We start from the raw sequence: 27,542 nt of genomic DNA, 5'->3' as shown, positions 1-27,542 counted from the left end.
GCGGCGACTGCTTCGTCGAATCTTCTTGTCGAATCTTTTCTCTCTGTGTCGAATAATCTTGGACTAATAGAGATAGATTAGGCACATTCGACCTTTTTTGCTATTGTCTCTATATTTCAAATCTTTTTTCTCTATGTCGAATCTTTTCTCTCTATGTAGAATAATCTTGAACTAATAGAGCTAAGGCGAGGCACATTCGACCACAGGTTCGATGGACACAGAACGCTATTGTCAGCATCATGTCGAATCTCCTATCTATATCGAACTGTTGTCGCAACGAAAATGAAAATAAAGCATTTTTTTATGTTGAATCTTTCGGTTTTCGGATTCTGCAGGTTCGTTATCGTTTGTTAAAATGATAACGAAAATACCCAAAATTCGGACGAAAATGCATTCGGATGAAAACAAATGCACATGTCTAGAAACAAGTAGACAGCAGGCTATAGGATAAGTGATGCACTGATAATTGTGTACTTGCAAAACAGGAGGCACTTGTAGTCTTTTCTCCTTAGCAGTGGATGTGATGCAGCATTAACTTTGTAGCACAGGGAAGGCAATCCTGAAGTTCCACTGTATGCAGCCAATGGATAAGTGAGATCACTTCTGTGGGACTACAAATCTCACCAGCAGTCTATAGCTGACACACTTAGTCAACAGTACACTATATTGATCTGGGCAAGTGCCCACTCACCACAACAACCCCAGATGCTTGCAAGGCTCCTTTCCTGATATCTCAGTCCGATCCAAGCTGGCACCGTCACACTGCACTGCTCCTTCCGATGGCTGATCACTGTAATGCAGGAAACCTCTAGAAATCTTGGATTCTCCAGTCCATCTGCACACTGGTCCAACTGACTGTGCTCTGGAACTCCTCAGAGGCCAAACTATTCCACTCCGTGCCTTACAGGCCAGAGTCTGCTGGTCACACACAGACCTCACTGCAGGCAGGTTTTGAATGGCGTCCCAAGAGGCCGAAAGATGGCTGCGCTGTCCCTTTTATTTGCCTACCCAGCAGGCTGTTCTGTGACCTGGCATTGTGGGTAGGTGAACTGGGCATTGTGGGTCAGTAGTTCCCAGACTGAGTTTAAGTACATGAGTCGCTTCCTCATTAACTAGATCTCCCACAATGTTCTGGAGCGTGGCTCTACAGAAACCAAACAAAAGTCTTAATAGCATTAAAAGAAAAAAAACACCAGAGGGAGCCAAACTCTTACTTAAAAATATCACATTATTTAACAGTAACTTGGGTGGCAAAACCCCTGCGCTATACATGTTTAGTTAGACAGACTAGCCAGTCTTATCAGCACGGGGCTACAGAACATTTGCCCTATTCGAAAAAGAGGAAAATGTAAGTGTTCTGTAGTCCTAACGTGCTTCCAGTCCTAGGGTCACAATGATGCTCTTCCAAGATACAGTACTGTGAACAAGGGTTGTCACCCTAGGAGAGAAAATATGTTACTGGCAGAATTATGAGGTGAAATACAGTAAACTAAAAAAACAAAAACAAAAAAAAACAGTAAACTAAATAAACAAAAAAGGAATGTAACACGGCCACCACAACTAAGGACTGGTAAGATGCCTTATATTGCATTTTTGTTATTAGGTTTAAATAAGTTTTTAAATACCCTGCACATGATTGGGTATTCAAAGTAGCACAGCTTGTCTTTATTCACTAAGCCAAATGAACATTCGTTAAATCAAGTCCAAGACCTACTAAACTGGAGTCATTAAAATGAGCTTGTCCAAATGCTCAGTACAACCATGCTGGGGTTTTGGATGTACATGCTTCTTGTGGACGATTTAAACTACAGTGGAAGTGTGGGGAAGAGGGGGGAGCATAAGTTCCATAAAGTTGCATATTCTTCTTCAATTTAAATTATTGTGACATACTGTACACATGAGAAAAGCCCATAGCATATATGACAAGAATGACACACAAAATATGGACTTAAAGGAAACCTGTACTAAGGGAATCTTTCACTCTGAAAAGGCTAGTTGCATGAATATCTTGCTGACCCTCCCTCTTGAATACTTTCTATGTTATAGACTCAGAAAAAGTATGCAGATCAAGAGTTCTGACTCTCACTCTTAATGCCCCTTTCACACGGGACGGATCCTTAATGATCCGCCCCGTGATGATCCGCTTGCTCAGCGGGGATCGCTCTGTTTATCCCCACTGAGCCGGCGGATGACAGGGCTGTCCCGACACACTGTGCCGGGACCGAACTGTCAGCTCTCCGTTCTCCTCTATGGGGGATCGGATGAACACCGCCTGTCCGTGTTCATCCGATCTGCTCTGCAGATGGATAGAAAATAGGATTTTCCTCCATCTGTAGAATCGGACAATAGCAGAGACGGACGACACCCGCTATCCCATTGGGATGCATGTATGTCCGTATTTCACCCGCAAACGGATGGATGAAATACGGACATACGTTCCGCATGTGTGAAAGGGGCCTTATAGATTTTATCTGCTACATGATTATTTTGGGTCAGAAATATCTGAAACCATACAAACATCTTAACAACCAGGCAGCTGCTAGCATTTACAAAAGGCAGTGAGCAGTGGCAGCCCCCATATTTATCTCAATATAGGGTTGCTTTAGTGTACCTTTGGCCAAAACTTTTTATTTATTTTTTCGTATAGAGTAGGAACTTAGTGAAGTACATGTCGACCCAATCACTAAAATCTCAAATTAACATAGCATCCTCCTAGTGTAAATTTTGTTTTTGGTTTCTTTTGTAGTGAAGGGAGCAGTGATTGTTTGTTCAGGGTTTCAAAGGCTAGGAGTTTAACTGCTTCTCCTTGTTGCTTCTCCTTGCTTCTGAAAGAAATTTCTAGAATATAGGGCTAATTGTCAGATGACCAACCTGAATATTTATCATGCCCCTAGCCAATCCTTGGAAGGGGTTGTCCAGAAGGTAAATGGGGGGGGGGGGTAATAAATAGTTTGGAGCCCTGGAGAGGTCATCTTCTTTGTGCGGAAGGGCTCCGATATCTCTGATGCTGCTGCCCCCCTGAGGCAGCCCAGGGACTGAATAGCTGTTAATTGAAGTCTCTGCAGAGTTCAGAACCTAAAGTATTCTAATTGAGGGGATGGCTGTGGTACTTCACTCTATGAGATCTGGTCTGGAGAAAGACTGTCTACTTCATTAAGAAGTGGCCCGTAGAAGCTGTAGCATGTGCAGTTAGCCTGGGACTTGTGAGTACTGAGCTTATACAGTGATCCTGGGTGACCGAATGCATTTGGGAAGTAAGTGTCAAAGGTAGCTATGGACTGAGATGGCTCTCATAGGGTCTCAGAGTACTGGCCATTCCCATGTGTCCTCAGCAAAATCAGTGGATGGGAGCTTAGAGAAACGTGTCCTCCTGTTACTGTGCAAGGGTTTGAAGTATCCCATGCCCAAAACCCTCACTTGTTTAAAGTTCTTTAAGCAATAAATGTTAAGAAAACAACCCCTAGAGAGATATTGGAGTCGGTGCATGGACTGGTGCTTGTTGAGAACCAGCAATTACCAGCTACCCCTATGGGGGGTTAGCGCTTCATTTGTTTTAACACTTTATTGTAATTACAAAAGTTGTTTTCAATACTTTTGAATCTGCAGCTTTCATGAAAATAATACCAGATAATTCTGCCATGAAGGTCCTTGATCAAACATCTCCTGTTTTAGGGTGTGTCCCTATTGCACTCCTGTGTTGTCACCCTATATATTCTTATGCACTGCTATACTGTGAGCTGACTTAATTGCAATTGGTTTGCTGATAATGTGAATGTATTGAACTGTTATGTAAATTTTAAATGTATGTATCCATGGCAGGAGTATGACGTCATTATGATGTCAGGGATCGTGGGTCTAGATTTTTATAGCTTTTTTTAATTGGTGGAAGGTTCTTTAAATAGTTTGCTGTATTTCAATTTGTCACATGAAGGGGTCCTGCAAGGCTCCAAACATTGTTTCTGAGCCCATTTTGGAGATCCATGGTGTGCTGGTGACATTTTGTCACTTTCACTGTTTTTTCAACCTGTAACCCAGCATTCTAAAGCCATCTACAAGTGACAGATTCTACTCACTTTGCGCAGGCATAGTCCACTGTTGCCACCATAAGAAACCTGTCCTGATAAAATATATACGCAGCCAGGGTGCAGGAAATGTAGGATGTGGCTGCAAATAGGCTGCAGGAGATTATCAGTGCTGATATAACAAAAATTGGAATTGTATATGATACACTGCACTTTAGCACACTTAATACCACTGTCAGGTTTTTTATTGCTATCTATGGCTGTCCTGTTAGGCTAGGTTTATATTACTGTGTCTGCAATTAGGACCTGATTTTCAGTGTGATTATGTAGTGTACCTTGGTTGTATTTTGACATGTTTTTGACATGATTTTGATGCAATTTGTCTCTGCATTTTTGATTTTGGCCATATCTGCTGCGACAAGAAAAAAAGCATTGAAATCTCATAATAAATGAATGAAGTGTAGATGCATTTTTGGTGCATTTCCATTAAAGTCTTTGGGCTCAAAATCACACTGGAATTACACCAAAGTAGTACAGGACCCATTTCCAATGTTGAACCATGTTGAGTTGCATTGATGTGAATGGACATAATTGAAAACAATGTGATTTCCCTTGTCATGCGATTCAGTGCGTGACTTAAGTTGCATCTGAAATCTCACAAGTGTGAATCAGGCCTTTGGTTTGGCTACAGTGCAGGTGTGCCAACGTTTTTTTGTGCGAGTTACCTGCAGTTTACCATAGCCTATTTATTAGGTCCCGCATTTTTTTCTCGTTTTCTGAAGGGAAACCAAAGATGCAGAAAGCTGGACTTTTGGTATGCTTTCAGAAAACACATCAAACATGCAAAACATACTAGTGCATTGGAAACCATGTGTAACCCGCACAAAAACCACAGGTATACCCCCCACTGTGGCAAAAGTGCAGCACAGCAGTGTGAAACATCCCTAAGCCCTTGTACACACGGTCGGAGAATCCGTGGGAATGTGTCCTATCGGACCGCGTCGTCAGATAATCCGACTGTGTGTGGTATGCATCGGACTGATTCCGTCGGAATATCCGTCGGACCCAATTTTCCAACATGTTGGAAATATTTCCCGACCAACTGGTCTGATCGGACATACTCCGATCATGTGTAGAGAATTTTGATCGGACCAAGTGCCACGCATGCTCAGATCAAATTCCTACATCAAAGCTATTGGCTACTAGCCTGAATGTAGTCCCATCGTAACGAAATTATGTCATCACGTTCTGAAAGATCGGATTTTTTCGCCAACTTTGTCCGACCGTGTGTATGCAACAGTTTCGGACAAGATCCGACGGACAAGATCCGACGGACAAAATCCGACGGGCAAAATCCGACGGATTTGGTTGTGGAAATCTCCGACCGTGTGCACAGGGGCTTAGGGTGATTTCACTTAGCTTACTGTCCTGCAAACATAATGACAGGGAACAGAGAGAAAATCCTCTCCAAAGTGGGAGGAAATCCCTCATTCATCCCCAGATTTTTTCTCACCTTCTGTTCAGGTGATAACTGTATAAATGTGGTATTTTCCTTTACTTTCTGTCTCTCTGATAATGCTACAATGAGTTTTCCCACTGAGAACAGCTGTGAGCAACAAATGTCATCTGGGAAAGTTTGGAAGCATTTAAGTTTATCTAAAACCAGATTTTTTACATTCTAGAACCCTTGTACTTTTTTTCCATTTGTGTCCCATTTAAGAGATTTTTCAAGATATTTCTTCACTTCTCACTCAATCTTTCAAAATTGGGTTTCGCCATTGGAAGATTACTCTGTTTGCTATTCCTTTTCTGGTCGAATTCAAAACTCTTACATTTTCCTTCATTTTATTTACTCCCAGTAAGATTGGTCACCAAGGTAAACAGACAAAGCAAATGTATTTACTTAGCAAGGACACAAATACCGATAAAAGCCTAACAAGGGTTCTTATCCTACCACAGTCTATCCAAAACTTTAAAAAAAAGTTTTGCCTTTAGTTAATGCCTAAAGTACATTTCCGATTTAGTAAAATTAGGTAATTCGTGAGTTATATTTATCTTTGGAATTACTTAATTTGTTCTTGTAAAAAATTTTGATTTTTGTAGGTCCTCTAAAGTGGGGATGCACCAGAAACTGCTTCTAAAAGCAGACTGGGTGAAAACAGTGAAATTGTCACTATATAAGTCAATTTTAACACTTTTTGTTCCATTAATGTTTTAATAAATGAGTGAAATTACACCAGACGTGTGAAATAAAAGGTGCTAAAGATTCGGCAGTAAATCTACAGAAGACACCCTTGTCTTTGTATATAAATGTTCAGAGTCTTGCATCCTATTATTATGCAGGATTTATATAGCTCCATTCGTTTGTACAGCACTTTGCAAAATAAAGGGAGATAGTACAGTTAAAATACAATTCAATAAAAGCAGACTAGGAGGGCCCTGCTCATGTAAGCTTGCAATCTTTAAGAGAGAAGCCAATGATAAAAAGGTAATTTATATTTTCTTTTCTTGTTACCCAACCCTGCACTGCATTAGGCATGTTCAACATGCAGACATGTATTGTCATATGGAAAGTCCTCAATGTCATTGTCCCTCCATTCCTTCAGTAGAGCCACATTCCTCAGCACATTTTACATGTTGCAATAAAGGTATTCCACATGGTTAAAATCATCAATGTATTTCTCTAGCCTGTCAATATAAGCACTGCCCTTTGTAATTTCATTAATTGTAAAACATAGCTATGCAAACATGTAAATAAAAAGTCACATAATTCTTTATGAATGTCTACTGCTGAACTGCACACCTCTCCACTTTTTTCCGTAAAATGGGTAAAACCTAGAACTTCTATCACAGCCATTCTCAGCCATGGTTCAGTTGAACCCTAGGGTTCCTCAAGAGGTTTCTTTTTTCCACAAACATGTAATCATTGAATGTTCAAGAACACGTATACATTTGAGAAAAACATATTATAATTAAGACTCAAAGTGGAATAATCAGGAACAGGCCATTAAAGCCATATATAGCATAGGTTGAGGTGGGGGAAATCTTATTCCCCCCCCCTACACGGAGGTTACTGTCATGCAACCAATGGAAGGAAGTAGCTTATAGGCTTGTTCCAGGTCAGGACAGTGTTAACGGTGTCCCATTAGGTATGTTACCTGTGGTGACTGTGGATTGCAGTTCAGTTGCAATTTAAATTCTCTTCAGTGAGAGGTATCTGTATATCTCTGTCCCATGCCGCCTGTGAAGGAGCCAGGGTAAAGGGAGCATCATCAGACAGGAGGGTAGAAATGTAAAATATTAAGTGCCTTTGCGGCGATTATCGAGAGCTTAAGGATTTGAAGGGGATGAGTTGTCTTGTACAACTGGTTATAGTTGCATGAGTTGAAAGAAAGTGTTGGATCTGCCTGTATATTCAAAAGAAAAAGGAAGCAGTGTTTGATATGGCTACCAGTTTCTCAAATAAGAGGGGGGTACCTTTCGAGAGGAATTGGTGTGCTAGCACATCATTGTAAGGCCATATCCGATTCCCCCCTTCGTTTTGGAGCATGTGAGGCGCGCATACTTTATACGTGGAGCGGAGTTCCTCCAAATGAATGTAGAACAGGCCTTTCTATATACTGCAAAGAACGAAGGAGGGAGGTCGATCGGCACAGTTTGCATTAGATAAAGTAACCGTGGGAGAACGATAATTTTGACCAGGCCTGAGCGACAGACCCATGAAACGCTAAGGTCTGTGCACTCCTGAAAATTCTTTTGCATCTTAAGCCCCATACAGATGATCAGAAATTCTGTCAGCAAAAGTTGGATGCGAGCTTCTGGTCAGAAATTCTGACCGTGTGTATGCTCCATCCGACTTTTGCTGGCAGAATTCCAGCCAGCAAAAGATTGAGAGCAGGTTCTCTATTTTTCGGTTGGAAAAAGTTCAGATCGGAAATTCCAATCCCTGTACAAATTCCGACGCGCAAATTCCTACGCATGTTCGGAAACAATTAATTTGATTAATTAATTTTGAGGTTTGAACGGCTTCCAAAGTGTTCTATGTCTTTCAACAGATTGGGAAAGGTAATCACCTATGGTCAACCCTTGAATGTTAGTATTGGATCTCAATCTGTTACGGAAGGGTTCTAAGGTTAAATATAGGAAAAAAGGAAACCCCTTTGCTTGGGACTTTAAAGGCCAGAACAACATAAGTATAAAGTAAAAAAGCATTTATTATTACACTTAAAATTAGATCATACAAACATGTAATGATTAGTTAAAAAGACGACATAACAAAAAACAAAATAATAAAAACGTAACAAAACTGCATAGCAAGCCTAGAATTGTATCAAATACTCTCCAATTATTAAAAATCTCCGGTACCCGATGCTTTTCTTGTTCAAGCCCTTCGTCAGTGTTATTGGATAGAAGAATGTGTAAGCATAGTTTGTCATAAGATAAGTAAAAGATTTGAAGGAGCGCACTGTATTATGCGAACAGAAGGAGTTGATAAGACACTCACTGCAGAAGATGGCGTCACTGGAAGCCTATTGACACTGCCCCACGGACTCAACAAATGTCTTGTGGGAGCCCTCCATGAACTGGTTGGTCACAAATCAAGGTGGTATATGAAGTGCAGCGGAGAAGTTGTAAAACCATGGTCAATCTGATGATTGTTGAGTGATGCTATCCAAGCCTCAAATATAGCCTTTCTTGGAACGTTTGTAGTGTGCTACAAACAGACCAAGAAAGGCTATATTTGAGGCTTGGATAGCATCACTCAACAGTGGGGGAAGGGTGTGGAGGAAAACCAGAGGTGATAAAAGATAAGCTATTTCACCTAGAAAGAGATGAGTTGAGTAGTCAGTGTGAGTCCAAAGGGACCGCTGTTTTGGGGCGTAAGAAAGGAAATTGCAGTGCTTTTGCGAAATGGGGTTATTGATATGTAGTGTTGTATTGTGTTGGGGAGCTAAAAATGTGTAAGGGGGTAGGCAACCGCAAACGTAAGGTGTGTCTAAGAAAAGAAGAAACCCAACCAATATAGTAGTATATTGTTTTTTAAATGTCTTGCAAGGGAAAGTGCATTTATCCATCAACCTAAATTGAAAAAGTAAACATAAACTTTCAAGGATAATTTTAGAACTGATTGGAAAACTTCCAGCATAGTATACCATGGAAACCATTGTAGTCGTATATAGTGGCGTTTACATTACCATCACTGTAGAGCGTTCGTGGGCAGCCTGAGAGTCAGGATCATCGAGCATATTTACTTTATTCAAGAATTAATTTGCTACCTGAGCTGCACAATGTTAAAAAAGGTATACAGTATGTGGGAGGAGGCAACAGGAATAATGTGAAACTGTGTGCCCAGGGAGACATGCACCATCTTCTAAATGCAAGCCATCAGTATCTCCCTTGGCAGGGAGATGTGCAGAAGAATACTCCATTTTATATCAAGGTGAGGACTGGCCTAGGCCCTAGGGTAGCTGGGTCCCCTCTTGGAAGACAGTGCCCTAGGTTAAAACCCAGAGTAAAGGGTGCCCTATCGCTAGCTCTTGGTTAATCGCATCCACTGGTGGGGGGGGGGGGGGTGGGTAAGTCAGTGCTCAAACCAAGATATGGGCAGGTCAGAGTGACCAAATCTCTGCAAACAGTTTAATTGGAGTAAGAGGGCGAGAGATAAGTGAAATATATAATTGGTGGGTTTAAATTGGTCCCCTACAGTGTCCACTCTTCTCCAAGCCATAACTCGACCCCCCCTCCCCCCGCAACCCATATGTGGTGTACACCGAGAGTAGGGATAAAACAGCTATAGAAGCTAAATACTCATCAGTAGTTTATGGTCTTAAGCCCGGATCTCAAAAACAAAGGAAACTGTCCAGAACCAGAGTCTCAAGGGTCTTTGCCCCCACGTTCGGGTTTGTCACCAATTTGTCAGGTGGCGACAGGAACTGGCTAACTTGCCAAGTTCAGTCTTGGTAGAAGAGAATGTCTGTGGTGGCAGATGGAGTGTAGTGAGTGTTGTAATAGTCCTGCATCAATCACCTCAGGCACTCCCCGCACTCTAATGTTGTGCCTGCGGCCCGATTGTCTAAGTCCTTCACATGACAATGGAGATCAAATAAAAAGGAAAGCTGAGTGTCGTAGGTTCTCTGTACTTGGAGGATGGCTGCAGCATGAATGTGGGAAGTCTGCTCCACATCCATAATGCAGTGGGCTACTGCCTGTATATCTGATCTCAGATCAGTTCTGCTGCCGTGACAAAGAGACTGGGCGGGAGAGTCTGTTGAGGGTTAGGTGCATCTCCCCTATACGTCTCAGTCAGATGTGCTGTTAGGCGAGTGCGGTGTTGGGGGCTGTGAAGTCACGTGGGCGGATGAGCGATGGATCCGGAACAGCTCCGAGATGTTGCGACTGTTCCGCTGTCGTTCGCTGCTCGTGATGCTGAGGTTCTGCGGGTTGATCTATTCATGTTGATTTGATGAGTGATGCTCCCCAAAAGGCGAATTGTAATCCCCAGGTCGCAGGAGCTATCGGCTCGAGCAGCCATCTTGGTCTTCACCCAGGCCATGCCCCTACCTCCAGAGGTTTCTGGTGGTTCCTTGAAGAGTGGCAGATCAACGTCCCATTTGATGGTGCTTGCATATTTTAAGGTCCACTTGCCAGAATTAAGCTGGCCAGTTCATCAAGAAATTGGCTGAATTTAAATCTACATATGATCACTTTGGTTAAGTAAAAGTCAATCTATTGATCGACTTCTGTACAACCACCCTGTTGGATTTTAGCCACTTGCTAAAGCCTGCAGCTCTGCTCAGTGTATTCTTTTTTTTTTCAGAAAAAGTCTGATCAGTGTATTTTGATGACAAGGAAGTCTCCCACTGAATAGTGACCACTGACTATCAATGTAAAGGCCCGTACACATGATACAAAAATTGGATGGAAAAATTTGTACGGTGAGCTGTCTGCCGATTTTCAGATCATTAGTACAGTGCTTTCGACAGCCAATTTCGCTTTTTCGGCAGACAAAAGCTGGTTGTGCAGACTATAAAATTTTTGTCAGGTGTGAACTCAGCATTTGATTTTCGTTTCATTAGTGTGGTTTTTCGTATGAAAAAAACATAAAAGCAAGACTATGCATGCTTAGAAACGAAAGGATACATACAAAACTCTTCAACACATTACATTCTGACAATGGTATTCTGTCATACGAAAATTTTCATATTGTGAGTAACCTCTTCACTTTCAACATGAGACTAGCATGCCACAAAAAACAGACGTTTGGTCATCCGAAAATCTAAGTGTGTGCACAAGGCTTATTTTCTTGATGGACTAAGCTTAGCAAGGGTTTCCTGAGATCAAAAGGGTTAAAAAGGGGTAAAAAGGTTGAGAAAGACTGCTTTATCAATTTCCTATTACTGTCTGCCCCTGTGACATAGGCCCCCCTTATTTCTTGTCCTTGTGTCACAGGCATCAGAGGGATCAAATCTCCCCAATGCAAGATGAAATGGAAATTTCACAGACTAAATTTATTCCAAACTCTTATCATGCATCTCGAAAGGAGACAGAATCAAATTATAAATACACGGGAAAATTATAAGTGGACTCTGGTTCCAGTGATGCAGATGTTAAATTCCCGCTGTAGAAAATGGGCCCCATGTCTTTGCATAGATGACTCCAGTTATCAGAAGTGCAAGAGAGGGGGGTGAGAGGACACTTTGATTTCAGCAATATTGATGCGATCTTCGTTGTCCCTAAAGTGCTTCCCCTGGTGTCACCACCCTCAGGCCCCAGGCTCCAGTACCTATTGGTTTGTGCCCACATGGACTCCTGGCTGTTGCCCTGGACTTCAATTCCCATGATCTTCAGTGTTCTATATAGAAATCCATAGGCTTTCCTGGCTATAGCTCTCCCCCTGCTGACTGGAGGGGTTGGTGCAACATAGTGTCCAGCATAGCAGTAAAGGTGAAAGCAAAACTGAGTGTGAAGTGGTCAATGCCATCTGGCTACATATTTTAACTTGCATTTAAAGTAAAATGAATGAACAAAGATAATTTTTACTTTAAATGCTGCCTAAAAACAGCTTTCTATGATATATGTATATATATATATATATATATATATATATATATTTTTTTTTTAAATGTACTTCAGACCTAAACAAAGAGCACTGGTAATATGTGAACTTTCAAACCATGGCTTTTTCATTTACAAGCTGATAACATTCTGAAACAAAGATTGGAGCACCAGACCCAGAAGTTTGAGTCTGAAATGAAATGTATTTAAAAAAATCAATTGAATGCAATAATCAATGCAGTTCAGAGGCCTGACATCACCCTCTTCATCAGGGGTAAAACTGAACATTAATGGTTGTAAATAAAAATAATAAAAGGATACAAATATTATTTTACCAATCTTAAAGTGACATGTGCAAAGGTGTATGTAAAAATAAATGAATACTACTACTACTAATAATAATAATAAAAATTAAGGAGAGCAATAATAATAATTAGTTCAATGAAAATAATAATAACAATATCTAAATATAAAAAATGTGTAAATGAATACAACATGACATAAGCACATAAGATATGAATCTCTAATAATTAGAATTAAATATACTAAGACTTTGTGAGCATACAATATTGTAGACATTTTAATGCAGTTATAACTATGTAGGTGCCTTAAATGATTTTGCTTAGTTTCAGGAATAAAGTTCTGTCATGTGACCATGCCTTTTTTTCTTCCTGATAGTGTAGGGCAGGGGTCTCAAACTGGTGGCCCTCCAGCTGTTGCAAAACTACAAGTCCCATCATGCTTCTGCCTGTGGGAGTCAGGCTTGTAACTGTCAGCCTTGCAATGCCTCATGGGACTTGTAGTTTCGCAACAGCTGCAGGGCCGCCAGTTTGAGACCTCTGGTGTAGGGGGTAGGGGGGGTTACAGGACATTGTGACTGTTTTCCACAGTCTGTTCAGCCTGTGGCAAGATGCATTCTATGCATTATCGAGGGGCATGTTTAAGAGGAATGCTGTGCTTGGGAGGTAGTGTATGTCAGAGGCAGATTGTGATTAGTCAGGAGCTGAACAGACTACCCAATAAAGGCATGCTGTGTGCCTGCACAATGTCCAGTGCCTCCGAATGGCCAGCCAAAAGATTAAAACTGACCACACTGACAAAGATCAGGTTCTGTGCTTTGTGTGGTCAGATAAGAACAAGGAAGAAAGGTGACTTCCAGGATCAACTAGGTACTTCAGATGAAAAAAGTACCTGGAAATGATAGAGACTATGGGGGTTATTTAGGAAAGGCAAATCCACTTTGCACTGAAAGTGCACTTGGAAGTACAGTTGCTCTAAATCTAAGGGGTAGATCTGAAATGAGTGGAAGCTCAGCAGATTTTATCATCTAATCATGTACAAGCTAAAATGCTATTTTTTATTTACCCTGCATGTCCCCCTAGGATCTACAGCAACTTTATTTCCAAGTGCACTTGCAGTGCAAAGTAGATTTTTCTTTAGTAAATAATCCCCTATGATTTATAAAACACACATATGTAAATATATACACATAGAAAAAGAAATATGTACAGTAGGCTACACTTTAAATATAAGGACATAAAAATGAACATATATACTAGCATGTGTTCATAAAAAAAGAAAAGAAAAGAAAAAACAGATTTATGTTGTAATCGAATAAATAAAATAAAACTAGAATGTTGTCCATAAAACATATTTGACAGCGAATTCACTGGGGTTAGGGAGAATTGCACATGTGCTATTACAAATAAATATGTGCCCCATGAAGCTTATACAGTGGTGATAGATAGCGTTTTGTAATAATAGTAATAACTAGGGGTGATACTTCATTATGCAGCAATAGGCTGTGGTAGTAATTGAGGGAATTGAGGGAAATGATTGAAGTAATTGAGGGAAATGATCTGCTAAGGAAATGCATGAAAGTGAGAGCAATGAACTAGTTTGTTACCTTAGCAAATTGTTAAGTTCACAGTGTGGGATTCGAGACAAAAATAATATATCTGAAGGAGAAATTAGGCTGCAGTGAGAACATTGAACCTGCTGTAAAGTAAAGGGCATAATGAAATGCAATCTGTACTGAAACGTGTGGGTATATACTACAACACAGTAACATTCAGCTTCTGGTTAAAGACACAACAAGCTGTGCTGAAGTGCAAAAACTAAAAGGGCACCCGTGTTTCATCCCTGAATGGAAGTGGGAGGGGATTCTGGAGGTAGGTGAGAGGATGAATGAATGAATGAATGAATGAAATACTTGTATAGCGCACAAAGCAAACAAAATCGCCTCAAGGCGATGTGACGAGCTTTGATCATCAGATAGAAGAGGAAGGTCATGAGTTTTTTCCTAAAAGCCAGGTGGTTTTCTTCCAGGCGGATGTTGATTGGTAGAGCATTCCATAGCCGAGGTCCTTGGACAGCGAATCTCCGGATGGGCAGAGCTTGAGGGGAGCAGTATCCAGCTATGAAGTAGAATGGGGCAGAACCTGGACCAGGGGTCTATGCAGGATGGGCCAATGCCTGACAGGAGTTGGCATGGAATTGGTTCAATTTTCAAGATGTGGACATTGCTGAAAAGTGCAATCATCTGAGCTTCTAAACTGACAGCAGAAATAAGTGGCCTGGAGGAACAAGAAAAGGGGGCGATAAGATCGATGCTGTTAGATTGAGCAGTCTTTTTCTAACTGACAGCAAATGACCCATGTACTGGGAATTGAGGATGAATGGAACACTCAGATATGTGTACCTCCAGGGGTGAGAAAGTGTCTGGGGATCACACCAATGCAAAAGTGGCACCAATTCAAACATAATACTATAATTTATCTTTAACTTCAGGTTCCAGCACCAATGATCTACCAGAGCTTTTAATTTCCAAGTGGCACAGCATAGAAGAATATATTAATGTAACAGTATTCAGTTTAAACTGTAAAAAACACAAATAATATATAACTATACGTTGTTATTTTCCGATTTGTCTAATAGATCACTTGTCAAGTATTAGGTGTGCTGCCTGCTGTTTCAAAGTTGTAGACACTGAAAGTAATTTCTCAGTATTTTTTATTAAACAAGTTCCGTTGTACCCGAGTACAAATATACTGTATGGCAAAGATAAAACAAAAATATGTATTCATTACATGTAATGTAGATTTATAAAAAGTAGAACTAAAACTAAATATAAGCTGTAATCAATGGCAACCCAAAGAAGAAGCAGGATTACTGTTCATTTCAGGGCTTTCAGATATTCTCCTGTCAGAACATCTAATAAGATGAGATTCACGGCTCCCTATCATTTTGGCACGTACTCCAATAAAAGATTGACAGCACAGTCAGCCTGAGGGAGAAACTAGCTTTTAATAGCTCCTTTTGCCTAAACTTTTCTTTATGGTCAGAATATGATGGTGAACCTTTGTAGTTTTAAGTTAGAGTGTAGTTATATATAGTGCAGAAACTTACTTTAAAGTACAATATATTATATTTAAATTAGCATTTTTTGTAAACGTAAACATTGTGTCTGATTTATTTGAGAGCTTTTTATGCATATTAATGTCATACATCTAAATATTTAATTTATTAGTAGATTTTTGTTTCCACAGTTCTGCGATGTCTTGGAATTCCTGCACGACTTGTCACCAATTATTTCTCTGCTCATGACAATGATGCTAATCTACAAACTGATGTCTACTTGGATGAAGATGGGAAAACAAATACTACCCTCACCAAGGACAGCATCTGGTGAGTAAGGACAGATTAAATCCAGGCATAACATTTCTTGAGTTGAGTGGTAACGGATAAAAATATCTTTTATATTTTTTATTTTATTTCTGTCCATTTTCCTATTAGGGACTTTTCCTCTTACTTCCTGCTCCAGTAACTCTGAGTCCGAGAAACAGAAATAGATGGTAAATCTCTCCAATAGGGGCACAGACAACAACAAAAACACAATGTTTAGTACAGTGGGTAAAGGTTAGGTTTTCATTACTGGGTTTGTCTACCTGTCCCAATGACATCCATGCTCATTATTCCTTGTGCCGGTACCATAGGAGTGTCATTGGGACACACAGTGAGGGAAAATCTACTCAGTAGATTTAGTCCAGTGGTGGACTTTCCCTCAGTGTCATCACGTCCAATGCAGTGCTATGATTAACTGCCAATAACTGTGCAAAACGCGTCAGTTATCATCTGGACATGTGTCTCTGATTGATGTATGGATCAAGCTTTATTCTATAAAGGCATTATTTTGAAGTACAGCTGTCCCTTTTCCATTTTTCTGTCATTTGACTTTGCTGAGCCGCCACCCTTCATCTCCTATATACTAGGACGGTGTGAACACACGCGATACCACTTGGAGTGGTAATTACCTTGATTTGGTGTTTTTGGACTGTACCTCTTGTTTTAGTGACCAGTGTATTACTTTGGACTTTTCATCACCTTCTGTCCCAGTGACAATGGGCACCTGGACAGCTTTGTGGGGATGAGTCTTGTCAGAGGAATCATAGAGAGAAATAAAAACCTGAAAAGTTCTAACCATTCTCTTCTTTATCAAAAGCTAAAATATTACAATTTGGATAGACATACACCTTAATACCCTTCTACTTGTGGTATAGCCAGCTGAGCCTTCTCCACCCCTTAAATTTTGGCAACTGCCAAGACACCAAAGAGATCTCAATATGCTTTATGATTACTCATAAAGCGTTATGCTCTAGGATTACTGAGATAATTTATGGCCTTCTCCCACTCAGCATATTGAAATAATCATGTTACTCCTCTGTATAATCCCTAGCATGAGCCTAAATCCTGCCAAAACTGTTAGTTTTCAGAAGAGAGGGTATGAGTTAGAACTTTTCTCAAGTTCCTATTGTTGTCTGTATCTTTGTCAGGTAGATCTCCCCTTTTCATGTGTCCCTGTAACACCAGTAAAATAAATAAAGGATACAAGTATCACCAGGATAGGACGATATAAAGGTCAACCAAAACCAATACAGGTGTTTAACCCCTCCCAACTCTACTAAATAAAAACTTTTTACTTTCTGTCTCTGTCTTCATATGAATGATATCTCATCATTTCCCATCTTTGTGGCATACCTTGGCCAGGAAGCAAAGGTAACTCTCCCTTATAGAGACACAGAAATAAAAACATGAATTGGGTTCCCACCCTTCCCTACTCCATTGAAAAACAAATCCTAGGTACAATCTCACTCATAATATAGATATTGAATTATACCTAAAGCCAAAAAAAATGTTTTCTTTAATTTGGTTTGAGTGGTAAGTTAGACATTCATTTAGGCTTGTTTTTCCTATGTGTGTCCCTGCTGAGGGAATTTATTCTGTATATTTGTTCTGGTGACCATCATTTCCAATAGAGAAAATTTTGTAAGGCTGTCCCTAGAACAGGAAATACAAGGGAATTGTCTAATAGGGACACTGCTACAATGACAGCAGTCTTAACAAGGTTCCTTTCACTTTGGAGAGAATCTTACTTATTGTTGTGTCTTCACTTTGGGACACAAACAGAAAACAAAAAGAAATACTGTCAGGGGGCTTAAAAATGTCCTTCCCTATCTAAACATACACTTTAACAGTAAAGTGAGACAAGTATCAGGCAAGCCAGCACTGGCAACCTGAGTGTAGACTATCTATGATGATGACATCTGTCAAGGCAAGGGGGATATCTTTTCTTCTGCTTCTGGTTCTACAATGGAAATACAGACATATAGAAAATTAGGTGGGCACACCTGTACCTAGTGACCGGTAATGTTAATTTGTTTCCTCTCTTACAAGGTGTTTAAAACTGTATCAACAATATACCATGCTCTCATGATTTTCTTAGAGTTTTTGTCTGGATAAAGCAATGTTCTTGCACTGTTTTAAAAATTCAAGATTTGCAGATAGGTTTCCTTAAATAATTATTTTCGTATGCTAGTGCCTCATTCTATTTCTCCATTGACAAGTTTTCCTTGATCCGAGATTTTACTCTTGCTTTGAAATGGCTTGTTAGACAAGCGTTATATCTTCCTGGCTTCTTTCAGTTACTGTTTTTGCCCATTATTAATGAAATGGTCAGAGTTTAACTATTCTGTTTTTTTACTGACATTTTTTATTGCTCATACCATTTTACAAATCAGGAATGAATTAGTAGGTACTTGAGCACTTTATTCACATTTAGCAAAGCTTGAATGATTTAAAAAGCAAACCTAACTGTATGCTTACAATGGGATATATTTTATATAATTGATGTACACCGAATGACGTGGTTACTAACATTCTACCATACATCACAAACTGTCCCATTGACAGGCTACTAAACGTAACAAAAGTTGAAAACCAAGTAGAACGTAAGTTTTACTTAAATAAGAATGGTTTAAATCTCGATCAGTTCAGCAGGAACCATTAATGGGCAGGCTGAATGTAGCAAGTTGATCAATCGATCAACTCGGGTACAACCAGCCTGCTGGATTCTCTTGCGATTATCACTGTCTTCTCCCAGCAGGGGTGGCTTCCCCCACTGGGAGAAGACAATGGCCCAGCAGGAGGGATTCCCACATCAACACTGTCATGGTCCCAGGAAAGACATTTGCTCCGTGTATGGCCGGCCCTAGCCTTCAATCCAATCCCTCTATCCCTCGCATCTTAGGCTAAGCCTGTACACAAGACCTTGATTTATCTTGGCCTGCCCATCATTCAACATTCAAATTGCAAAGTCTTCTGCCCACTGAAGTTCTGACCTTTGACAGTTGAATAGCACAGACAGGGCTTCAAGGTGGTGGCAGGGCTTTTACTTGAAGACTAACAGGCATCTCAAAGTGCCTGTAATGTTGCAGTGTTCGTACTTCAGGTCTGTTGCATATTTACTAAAGTTTTGTTTTTTAAATTAAATGAATACCATGGGTGTTAAGAGTGGTACTTTAACATGCAAATCTTGCTCTATCAAGGAATTATCATTGCTGGAATGAGGCTTGGATGACCCGACCAGATCTTCCAGTTGGTTTTGGAGGATGGCAGGCAGTAGATGCCACACCACAGGAGACTAGTGATGGTAATTTCCTTCTTTCTGTGTATTTTCTTCTATGTTATGTTATGTCTATATCATCAATGCAAGACTGTGTGATCAGACAGTATTGCGATATACCCTCTACATGCATTTTATTTTTTTACAGCAGTTACTTAGCATGGAGGTTGTCTTTGCTGTCTAATATACATAGCCTAATCTGAAGCTGTCCGCAAATATATGCATGAAACACAAGAATTGCAAAGAATACTTTCAAGTAAATGTAAAAAAAAAAAAAATTATAGTTTCCAATAAATTGTCATCTCTAGTTGTGTGTGGATTCATAATTAAAATTATATCAGCTCTTATGGATATGAGAACATTTATTCCCACAAACATTTTTCATATAAAAACACAAAAAAAGTAGATAGCTTTTTTTTTGTTTGATTTAGGATTAGCATCATTGCCAAACTGCAATTAAATGGTAGCAAAAATAGGTTAGGACACATTTGTGTACATGAATAAAGTTTGCAAAGGTCAGTAAACTGATAATGCACAGAAATCAACACAAGTAGCAACTAAGACTATTGGGAGCTAGGTATAAAACATGTAAATATTTTAAGTACCGTATATTTTTCTTTTATTAAAACTTACCCAGGCTGAGCAGCCAACAAGAGCCCAAACCTAGCACATCATACCCTCAGATTCACTAGTCCTTCAGGTAAATGTCAAAAATCCTGAACACATACACTTTTGTTGATAGAATAAGGAGTAGAAGTAAGTCTTAGAAGTTACTGCAAATCATTTTATTTGCCCCTTTTTTTTTATAAAAACAAACAAACAAAAACAAAGAAATATATTGATACATAACTTGTTGAGAAGACAAGTGTATTCTTACCATCTAAATTCTAAAAGCACGATAACTACTCTCTTACTAAATAAGAATAGGAAATAGTATCAGTTCCTGCGAAAATGGTTATTGGAGTGTAACTCAAAAGTAGAATTAAATTTAATTAAAAAGACATTTGCAAAATATCCCTATAGTACTACAAAAATGTTACTATAAAGTAATCAGTGGTTTTGTGTGCGTTTAATTATTTTTCTAATTGTGTCTTAGTAACAAAAAAATATAAAAATGCTCAGATGCTTTTAGATGAAGATTACACTATTAAAATACAGCACTAAAATGTAGCTTGCTTTTTTTTTTTTTAAATGTGAACTTCAGGCAGATAAAAAAGACACAAATTAATGAGTCATGTCTTCATTATTATGTCACTTACTGTCATTTTTAATACAGAGAATGTAAGCACCAGAATTTGGTATTGGCCTCTTGCAATCCCTGTACAGTGGAGCTGAGACTGAGATAGGGAGAAGCAGCACAATAATCCAATCAGCTATGCTGCAGTGTTTATGTGTTCACAAGGAATATGGTGATAGAAGAAGAGAGCAGAGTGAAAGAGTGATGACCAAAATTAGTGTGCTGCTTCTCCTTTCATTGTCCAGTCACAGGCTGGGGGAGGGGCAAGACCTCGTTATGTGTTATTTACCTGTAGCAAAAAAAAAAAAAAAACAATCAGGTCTCCTACTTTGTAAGATAGAGCTATACTAAATGGCTGTGTAAATCTCAGAACTGGATGGCAGGTAAAAATGGATCCCTTATGTGTTTTCTCTCTTTATTTAGCGATTTACCTGCGGTTCAGCTTTAAAAGCACAGCCAACTTTTAATTCTAGTAATTAATAGCAACCAATGCGAATTACTTTTCATCAACTTAACTTTGTCAAAACAATAAAATAAATAAATTACAAAACAAAACAGGAAAAAGCGCCAAAAATATTGATGGATGGTGGAGGATTATTAGCTAGAAATGCTGCCACTTGGTACTAGTGAAACACTAATTGATACAGATAGAAAAGGGGAATGAGCAGTGCAAATCTAAAAATCGAAGGACCCTACAATCTCGTAATAATAAATAATTTGCAATCAACACTTGTAAGACAAATCAATACACCCTGTGAATATTATGCTATTACTAGCAATGTTCTCTTAACATATGACAAATGTGTATATCCGCTATATAAACAAGTAAAGTGTCAACACAATGATATGTGAAAACATACACGTATGCAAACAAATATCATAAATGTGAATCTCATGCTCACATCCAAAAAATCTTATATGTTGAAAAAAATGTTTCAAAAATTAAACTGCATATTTATATATAATGCGTTTCTCAATCTCAATTGAATATAGTCCCTATATAAAGTGCAACTGTGCAAAAAATAAAGTTCACATTCTCAATTTCAGCCAAAAGTATAATCCAAAAGTGCATCTGTTCGAAAAATCAAAGTCTAATCCAATACTTCATGTAATTGTACACCCGATGTGCTCCATCGCCATAAATCCTAAAGTAACTCACCAGAAGTTGTAGCTGGTCAGATTATAAACCAGCAAAAGCACTTTTGTATTGTATATCAGGCAAATCCCCTCTCCACCGTGCTGTCTCTGCTGTATCCTCTTGTCAGTTTCTCTCTTGAATGAATGGAAGGATTTTTAGAAGGAAGGAAAAAAGATCTCCATAGCATAATACTGTTAAAAATAATGCTTGTTTATTAAAACTTTCTTAAAAACACTCAAATTTCACAAGTGTCTTCCCGACACTAGGGAACAAAAGCATGATGATTTTATATAGTTATCGGCTCCTTCTGCAGTCTCAAAAGCTGCTAGCATGATCACAGAAACACCCAATGTTGTCAGTGCCCTAGTCCCGCTCTAATAGTTTTGTTATTCAATGTCCTAGCGCAGTGGTCATCAACCCTGTCCTCAGGGCCCACTAACAGGCCAGGTTTTATGTATTACCTTGGGGAGATGCAGACTAGAATACTGCAATCACTGACTAGCAAATTACATCACCTGTGATTTATTTCAGATATCTTTAGTTTCAGCTATTGAGAGATTGAAAGTTCCCCATGCTTAACCAATCATCTGCTTAGCAGCAATAAGGACATGGACCATACGTTTAAATTGTACTTTAAGGAGACAAGCTTGTCTAACACAAAAAAGGGCATATTCCACAGCAAGAAGGGCTTCCTGGCCCACTAGTTAGTTACCATTTAGTTATAAGGGAAAATATAGCCACCATGTATGATAAAAGGTTCCCAGTTTTACTCTGAGTCAATCTGCGGATAGTATAGGAAAGAAACAAAAGAGCAACAGAGAACATTGACCTGAGGTGTGCCGGGGTCACGTGGTCAGTATGCCTAAAAGGGGGCATGCCCAAGTATGAATTGAAATGAAATGAAAAGGAAAAGAAAAGAAAAGGGGAATGGGTGGGTGGGAGGGACACAAGAGCCTATGACCACAAGGGAGGAGGCAAAGGAGGGCAGGCTTTATGCAGCCTGACTCCTCCCACAAATACAGGCTGACCTGCGGTCAACCTTACACTTTTACTCTGAGTCAATCTGCGGATAGTATAGAAAAGGAACAAAAGAGCAACAGAGAACATTGACCTGAGGTGTGCCAGGGTCACGTGGTCAGTATGCCTAAAAGGGGAAAGAATAAACACAGTAGGATGAAAGCTTAACAAACTGATTTATAGCACCCTGAGTTAACGTTCAAACTACCAAATTGAAAACGCTTATGACATCACAAAAAAGTGGCTCTGGGACATACCCAGAGAAACAAGTCGACCTTCACCTACCCAAATTCCAAATAATGATAGCCTGGAACCCCTTGCGCAAAGTCACAGAAGCTGCTCCTATCCTGAATGAATAGCCAAAGAATGCTTAGGGTCCAGACCTTGTTTGGCCAAAAAGGGGACGGTAATGAAGTATGCATTGAGCTGCGGAGAGGGGAGCCCTAGGAAAAGGTAACAGAGGATCATCTCTGGGTTTGTCAGATGTGGCACTGACGAGCTGGTTTAACCAACACTGGGTACCATGCCTTGTCCGGCTCCAAGAACCCAATGACAGTGCCACCTCCCGGTTGCTGCATCTGTGAGCATGCAGATGTAACTGAAAAGGCTGGGGTGACTGGGGCTGGGGCCAAACATATGCGAGACCCTGGGCCAGAAGCTCAACTCCCCTGGCCTTAGGAACCATAAAAAGGCAAGATATTGCGCTACCTGAGCGTCAAGCTAGTAAACGGGTAGACCTAGTGAGCATGTCAGATATGTCACGCAAAAATATGACTCACGATGGGAAGTCTGCTGAGCACAGTAGGAGGGCTACACCTCTGGATCCCTGAGAATGCTTAACTAGAGTGCGTAGAAAATAAGGAAAGGCCTATCGGGGTCTTACAACAACATGAAATGCTGAGTCTCAGCCAGTGCTGTAGGCTGATATGAGTTGGAAGTGGCAAAAAACAGAAAAGCAAATAGGAATTGGATGTTAACCGTCAGAACTAGGAAACCTTGACAGGAAAGCCTGGAAAACATCCCAAGCAGTGAGCCTTCCTGGTATACAAAATAAATATTTATCGATCAAGGCTGCTGCGTCAGCTCAATGGACCCTAACCCATCACAAATGCTGGAAACCGAAGAAAAAAAAAAGGCGTGACGCCAGCATCTGCGTCCGAGACCCGGGCCTACTGGTACCAGCCTAAATGTCGAGAGGGTTCCAGAATCTACTGAAGCCACTGTGCCCATAGAAGTTGCTGGAGCTGCAATGGGTTGACTTACCAATAGCTCCATACTATTGCGCAACTCCTGGCCGGACATAGCTAGGAAATTAAGGTAGTGTGGAAATTACACACAACTGGGTCAGTAACATACGCTGCAAGAAAAACGTGAGCAGACTGAGAAACCTGTGACAGGAATGTAGCTGCGTGGAGGAACGTGATTGAACGAGAAACATGAGTAGCGTGACCTGATGAAAACGTGAGCAGCATAAGAACCGAGGCTGCAAGGAAAACGCAAACTGCATGAGGGACGTAGGTTGCATGAAAATGTGAATTGATGAACGTGAGAAACATGAGAAATGAGAGAAACACGGGACAACATGAGAAACCTGGGAAAAACGAGAGAAACATGAAACGTGAGTTGGCATAGAAACAAAAATATTGCATGAGAAACTAAATTGCATGAGAAACTAAATTGCATGAGAAACATGAGTTTGTACAAAATATGTGAGCAGTGTAAGAACAGATGAGGAGACTTGCCACCGAACAAGCCAATTAAAAACGATCACCTCAATCTGTTAAACCCATAGACGTGATGGGTAACCTGTAGTGGAAGAACAAGGACAACCCAGCTGCGTGAAAACGACCAGAGAACATAACAGACAACCCACCCCCCTGACATAGCAACACCCCTGGTACCTGACAAGTATGAGGATGTGGGTGCAGAAATGACAAGACCAACAGCGCATGAATGTGAAGCTAATTACAACACAACCCTAGTGTATGCAGTAAGTGAGCCTGAGCAACCTGCAGCGCCAAGACAGGAAATTAAAAAACGAACACTCAGGGCTAAGGTACCCACAGACTATGGTGGGTAATAGTAAAGGTGTAATGGTGAAAGTGCACGTGTGACATATGGACTACAGGCGAGAAGATTGTGGGACGACAATCAATTAAAAACAAAGCCTCAGCCTGTATGGATCTGTAGAAGTGACAGATCCTAGATGTAACCACAAGCTAATGGAAATGCAGCGAATGAAAAGGCATATGACATGAAACATGGGAATGTGTAAGAAACATGGGAAGCATGGGAAGTGTAAGAAACATGGGAAGCATGAGACATACGGGAAACGGAAGAAAAACATGGGAAACGTGAGAAATACGGGAAAGGCGAGAAACATGGGAAAGGCGAGAAACATGGGAAACGTGAGAAACGTGAGAAACATGACAAACGCGAGAAACATGACAAACGTGAGAAACATGACAAACGTGAGAAACATGACAAACGAGAGAAACATGACAAACGCGAGAAACATGGGAAAAACGTGACAAACATGGGAAAAAACGTGAATGAGGCATGAGAACCATAAATTGCATGAGAAACCGTAAATTGCATGAGAAACCGTAAATTACATGAGAAATCGCAAATCCCATGAGAACCGTAACTAGCGCAAGAAACCGTAAATTGCATGAAAAATGTAAATTGTATGAGAAATGCAAATTGCATAAGAAAAACTGTAAATTGCATGAGAAACGTAAATTTACATGAGAAACGTAGATTGCATGAAAACCGCAAATTGCACGAGAAACCGTAATGTGCACAAGAAACGTGAATTGCATGAAAACGTACACCGCATGAGAACGTAAATTGCCATTATCAACAGAAAACGCCCCAGAGCATGCACACGTGTATCCTCCCTTGAACAACCCCAGGATCCAAAAGCACAAGAGCAATTGACCATGGAAGCAGCACATGCCGTACTCGGGGGGGGGGGGGGAGCGATTGGGGATAGCAAAAACATGAAAATATCACCCAGGAAAACCCCTCCTGAGCCGCCATGCTCCCTGCAATTAGGCTGACCCCCCCCCCCTCTGCCCGGGCCGGTACCTGAGCAGTACGGGTGGCATCCGATGCGGGTCCTCTGTTGATGCCACCCACATACCTACCAGAACAACGACCACCGGGAGAAAGGGAACTGGCAAGATCCTTGCAGCCGACCATGCTGCTACTCTGTTAGCTGAAAACAGGAAGTGATGACGTCACCTCTCCTGACCCGGAAATGATGTAACTGCTCCCACGAGAGCCTACGACCACAAGGGAGGAAGCAAAGGAGGGCAGGCTTTATGCAGCCTGACACCTCCTACAAATACAGGCTTACCTGCAGTCAGCCTTACACTTGTCCACATCTCCAAACAAAATTAGGAGAGTAACCAGGTACAAAATTCGAGATTCTGTTGAGTACTAAGTAATAACAGAGCATAATTACTTTGTAATCAGTTTCAACAGCTAGTGTGATACGTAAGCAGGATTTTACTGTCACCCATATTTGAGACCAGTCCCCCACATCTAAGTCTTTCCCCAGATCTATATTGAGCATAAGTTGGGAGCTGAGATGCTGACGAAGATGACGCCAAAGCAAATATATATGATGATTTGATGCCTGGCACATGTGGGTCAGTGTAGCACCACTGCTGATATGGGGTCAAAAGTAAAGGACCATCAGAGAACTTAATATGATGTTCTATAAAGTGTTTTAATGGGAGATATTGATATAGCTCTGTGATTGGCAGTCTATTATAACAAAGAGAAAGGTATCCCTCTACCGGTCATGATAAGCTTGGAGATTTGAATCACCCTGCCTGAAAACTAGAAGGGGAATGGAAAGGTTGAAGAAGTGCTTGATTGTTAAGGAAATACATTATAGGCTTGCCTATGAACTGTAATACAGTGGAATATTTATGGGCTTCCTAGACCTGCATGGTGTGTTTCAATGTAGGATTAGAAAGCACAGGTCTGTCCACTAGATTATGCCATATTAGGTTAGTAATACAAATTAGGTAGCATGAAATTTAGAGATCTGGGCCAGCTGAGCTGGCTGGTTATATTTAGCAATGCTTTGGGAGACCTAATCCTCCAGAAAGTTTTCTTCAAATGAGACTCACACCTCAGTAAGGGCTTACAGTTGTTCCAGATAAAGTTAAGTATAGGCCTAAAAATCTATGCAGGGCAGCAACTGGAAGAACACTAACATATTAGAGAAACATAGGAAGAAATGTCAGGTTGCAGCAATTTTCCCTAACCAGGAAAGTGGAAATGTATTCCAAGCAGCTAACAGAGATTGACGTCTGTGCAATAAAGGGGAGTCATTATTTTCATAGAGGTTGGCATAGGAGTCAGCAACAGAGATCCCTAAATCAGGAAGAACATTAAGAACCTATGGAAAATCATAACAATGGTGGAGATGGTGGGGCAGGTTTCTTATCTGCTACAATTGAAGGTACCAATAGGGTTAGAAGTTGGCTGATTGCTATTGTTCCTCCAAATTAAATCTGGCACTGGGGATATCCATACAGTGCATAAACATACACCCTCTTCTTTTTTATATACTTTTTTGTATACTTATGCTATTTTATTTTTTTTATGAGGATTGTAGAGCCTCATTGGACTGCCTTTTTACATCTATAGCCAGCTTATCTAATGGGTGTCACTGGAGTAAACTGTAGCTCCCAGGAATCCTAATGGGATCCCAAACCTTAGCTCAAAGTCATAGATTCAAACTGCAGTCAATGTGCCGGCTAATGAAAGCCACACATGTAGATTTTCAATCATTTTAACCACTTTTTGCAGAGGTGGAGGTAGGTTGTTTTTTAGATGCTTGAAAATGTGATCTTTATTACCCCTACAGCTGGGGTGGTGGCACAGTGTACAACCTGCACAATACTGAACATCGAGAATAGAAGGAATACAAGGGAGGAACATCAATTAGGCAACGAAGAGCACTGAATAGTACTAATTTTCTATCAAGGAAATCTAGATTGTATTTAGTCTTTACTTTCTTACAGCCCTCTGTAACTGATCTGGTGATCGTAGAATACATAACACAAACAATTGATCAATCAATCAATCAGT

General features: G+C 40.3%; 1 protein-coding gene across 1 annotated transcript in view; it reads left to right on the top strand.

The window, feature by feature from the left end:
• The window catches only part of F13A1 (coagulation factor XIII A chain), a 223,360-nt gene that overhangs the window by 113,921 nt on the left and 81,897 nt on the right, over positions 1–27,542 (top strand). Inside the window, exons 8-9 of the mRNA XM_077492144.1 lie at positions 15,626–15,764; positions 18,962–19,065. Of these exons, the coding sequence (XP_077348270.1) occupies positions 15,626–15,764; positions 18,962–19,065 (243 nt within the window). The remainder of the gene's footprint in view (positions 1–15,625; positions 15,765–18,961; positions 19,066–27,542) is intronic.

Source organism: Lithobates pipiens, unplaced genomic scaffold (genome assembly GCF_037356315.1).
Source record: "Lithobates pipiens isolate NorthernLeopardFrog02 unplaced genomic scaffold, aLitPip1_a1.2 Scaffold_19, whole genome shotgun sequence".
Taxonomy (NCBI): domain Eukaryota; kingdom Metazoa; phylum Chordata; class Amphibia; order Anura; family Ranidae; genus Lithobates; species Lithobates pipiens.
This window is presented reverse-complemented; position numbering and strand designations above follow the sequence as displayed.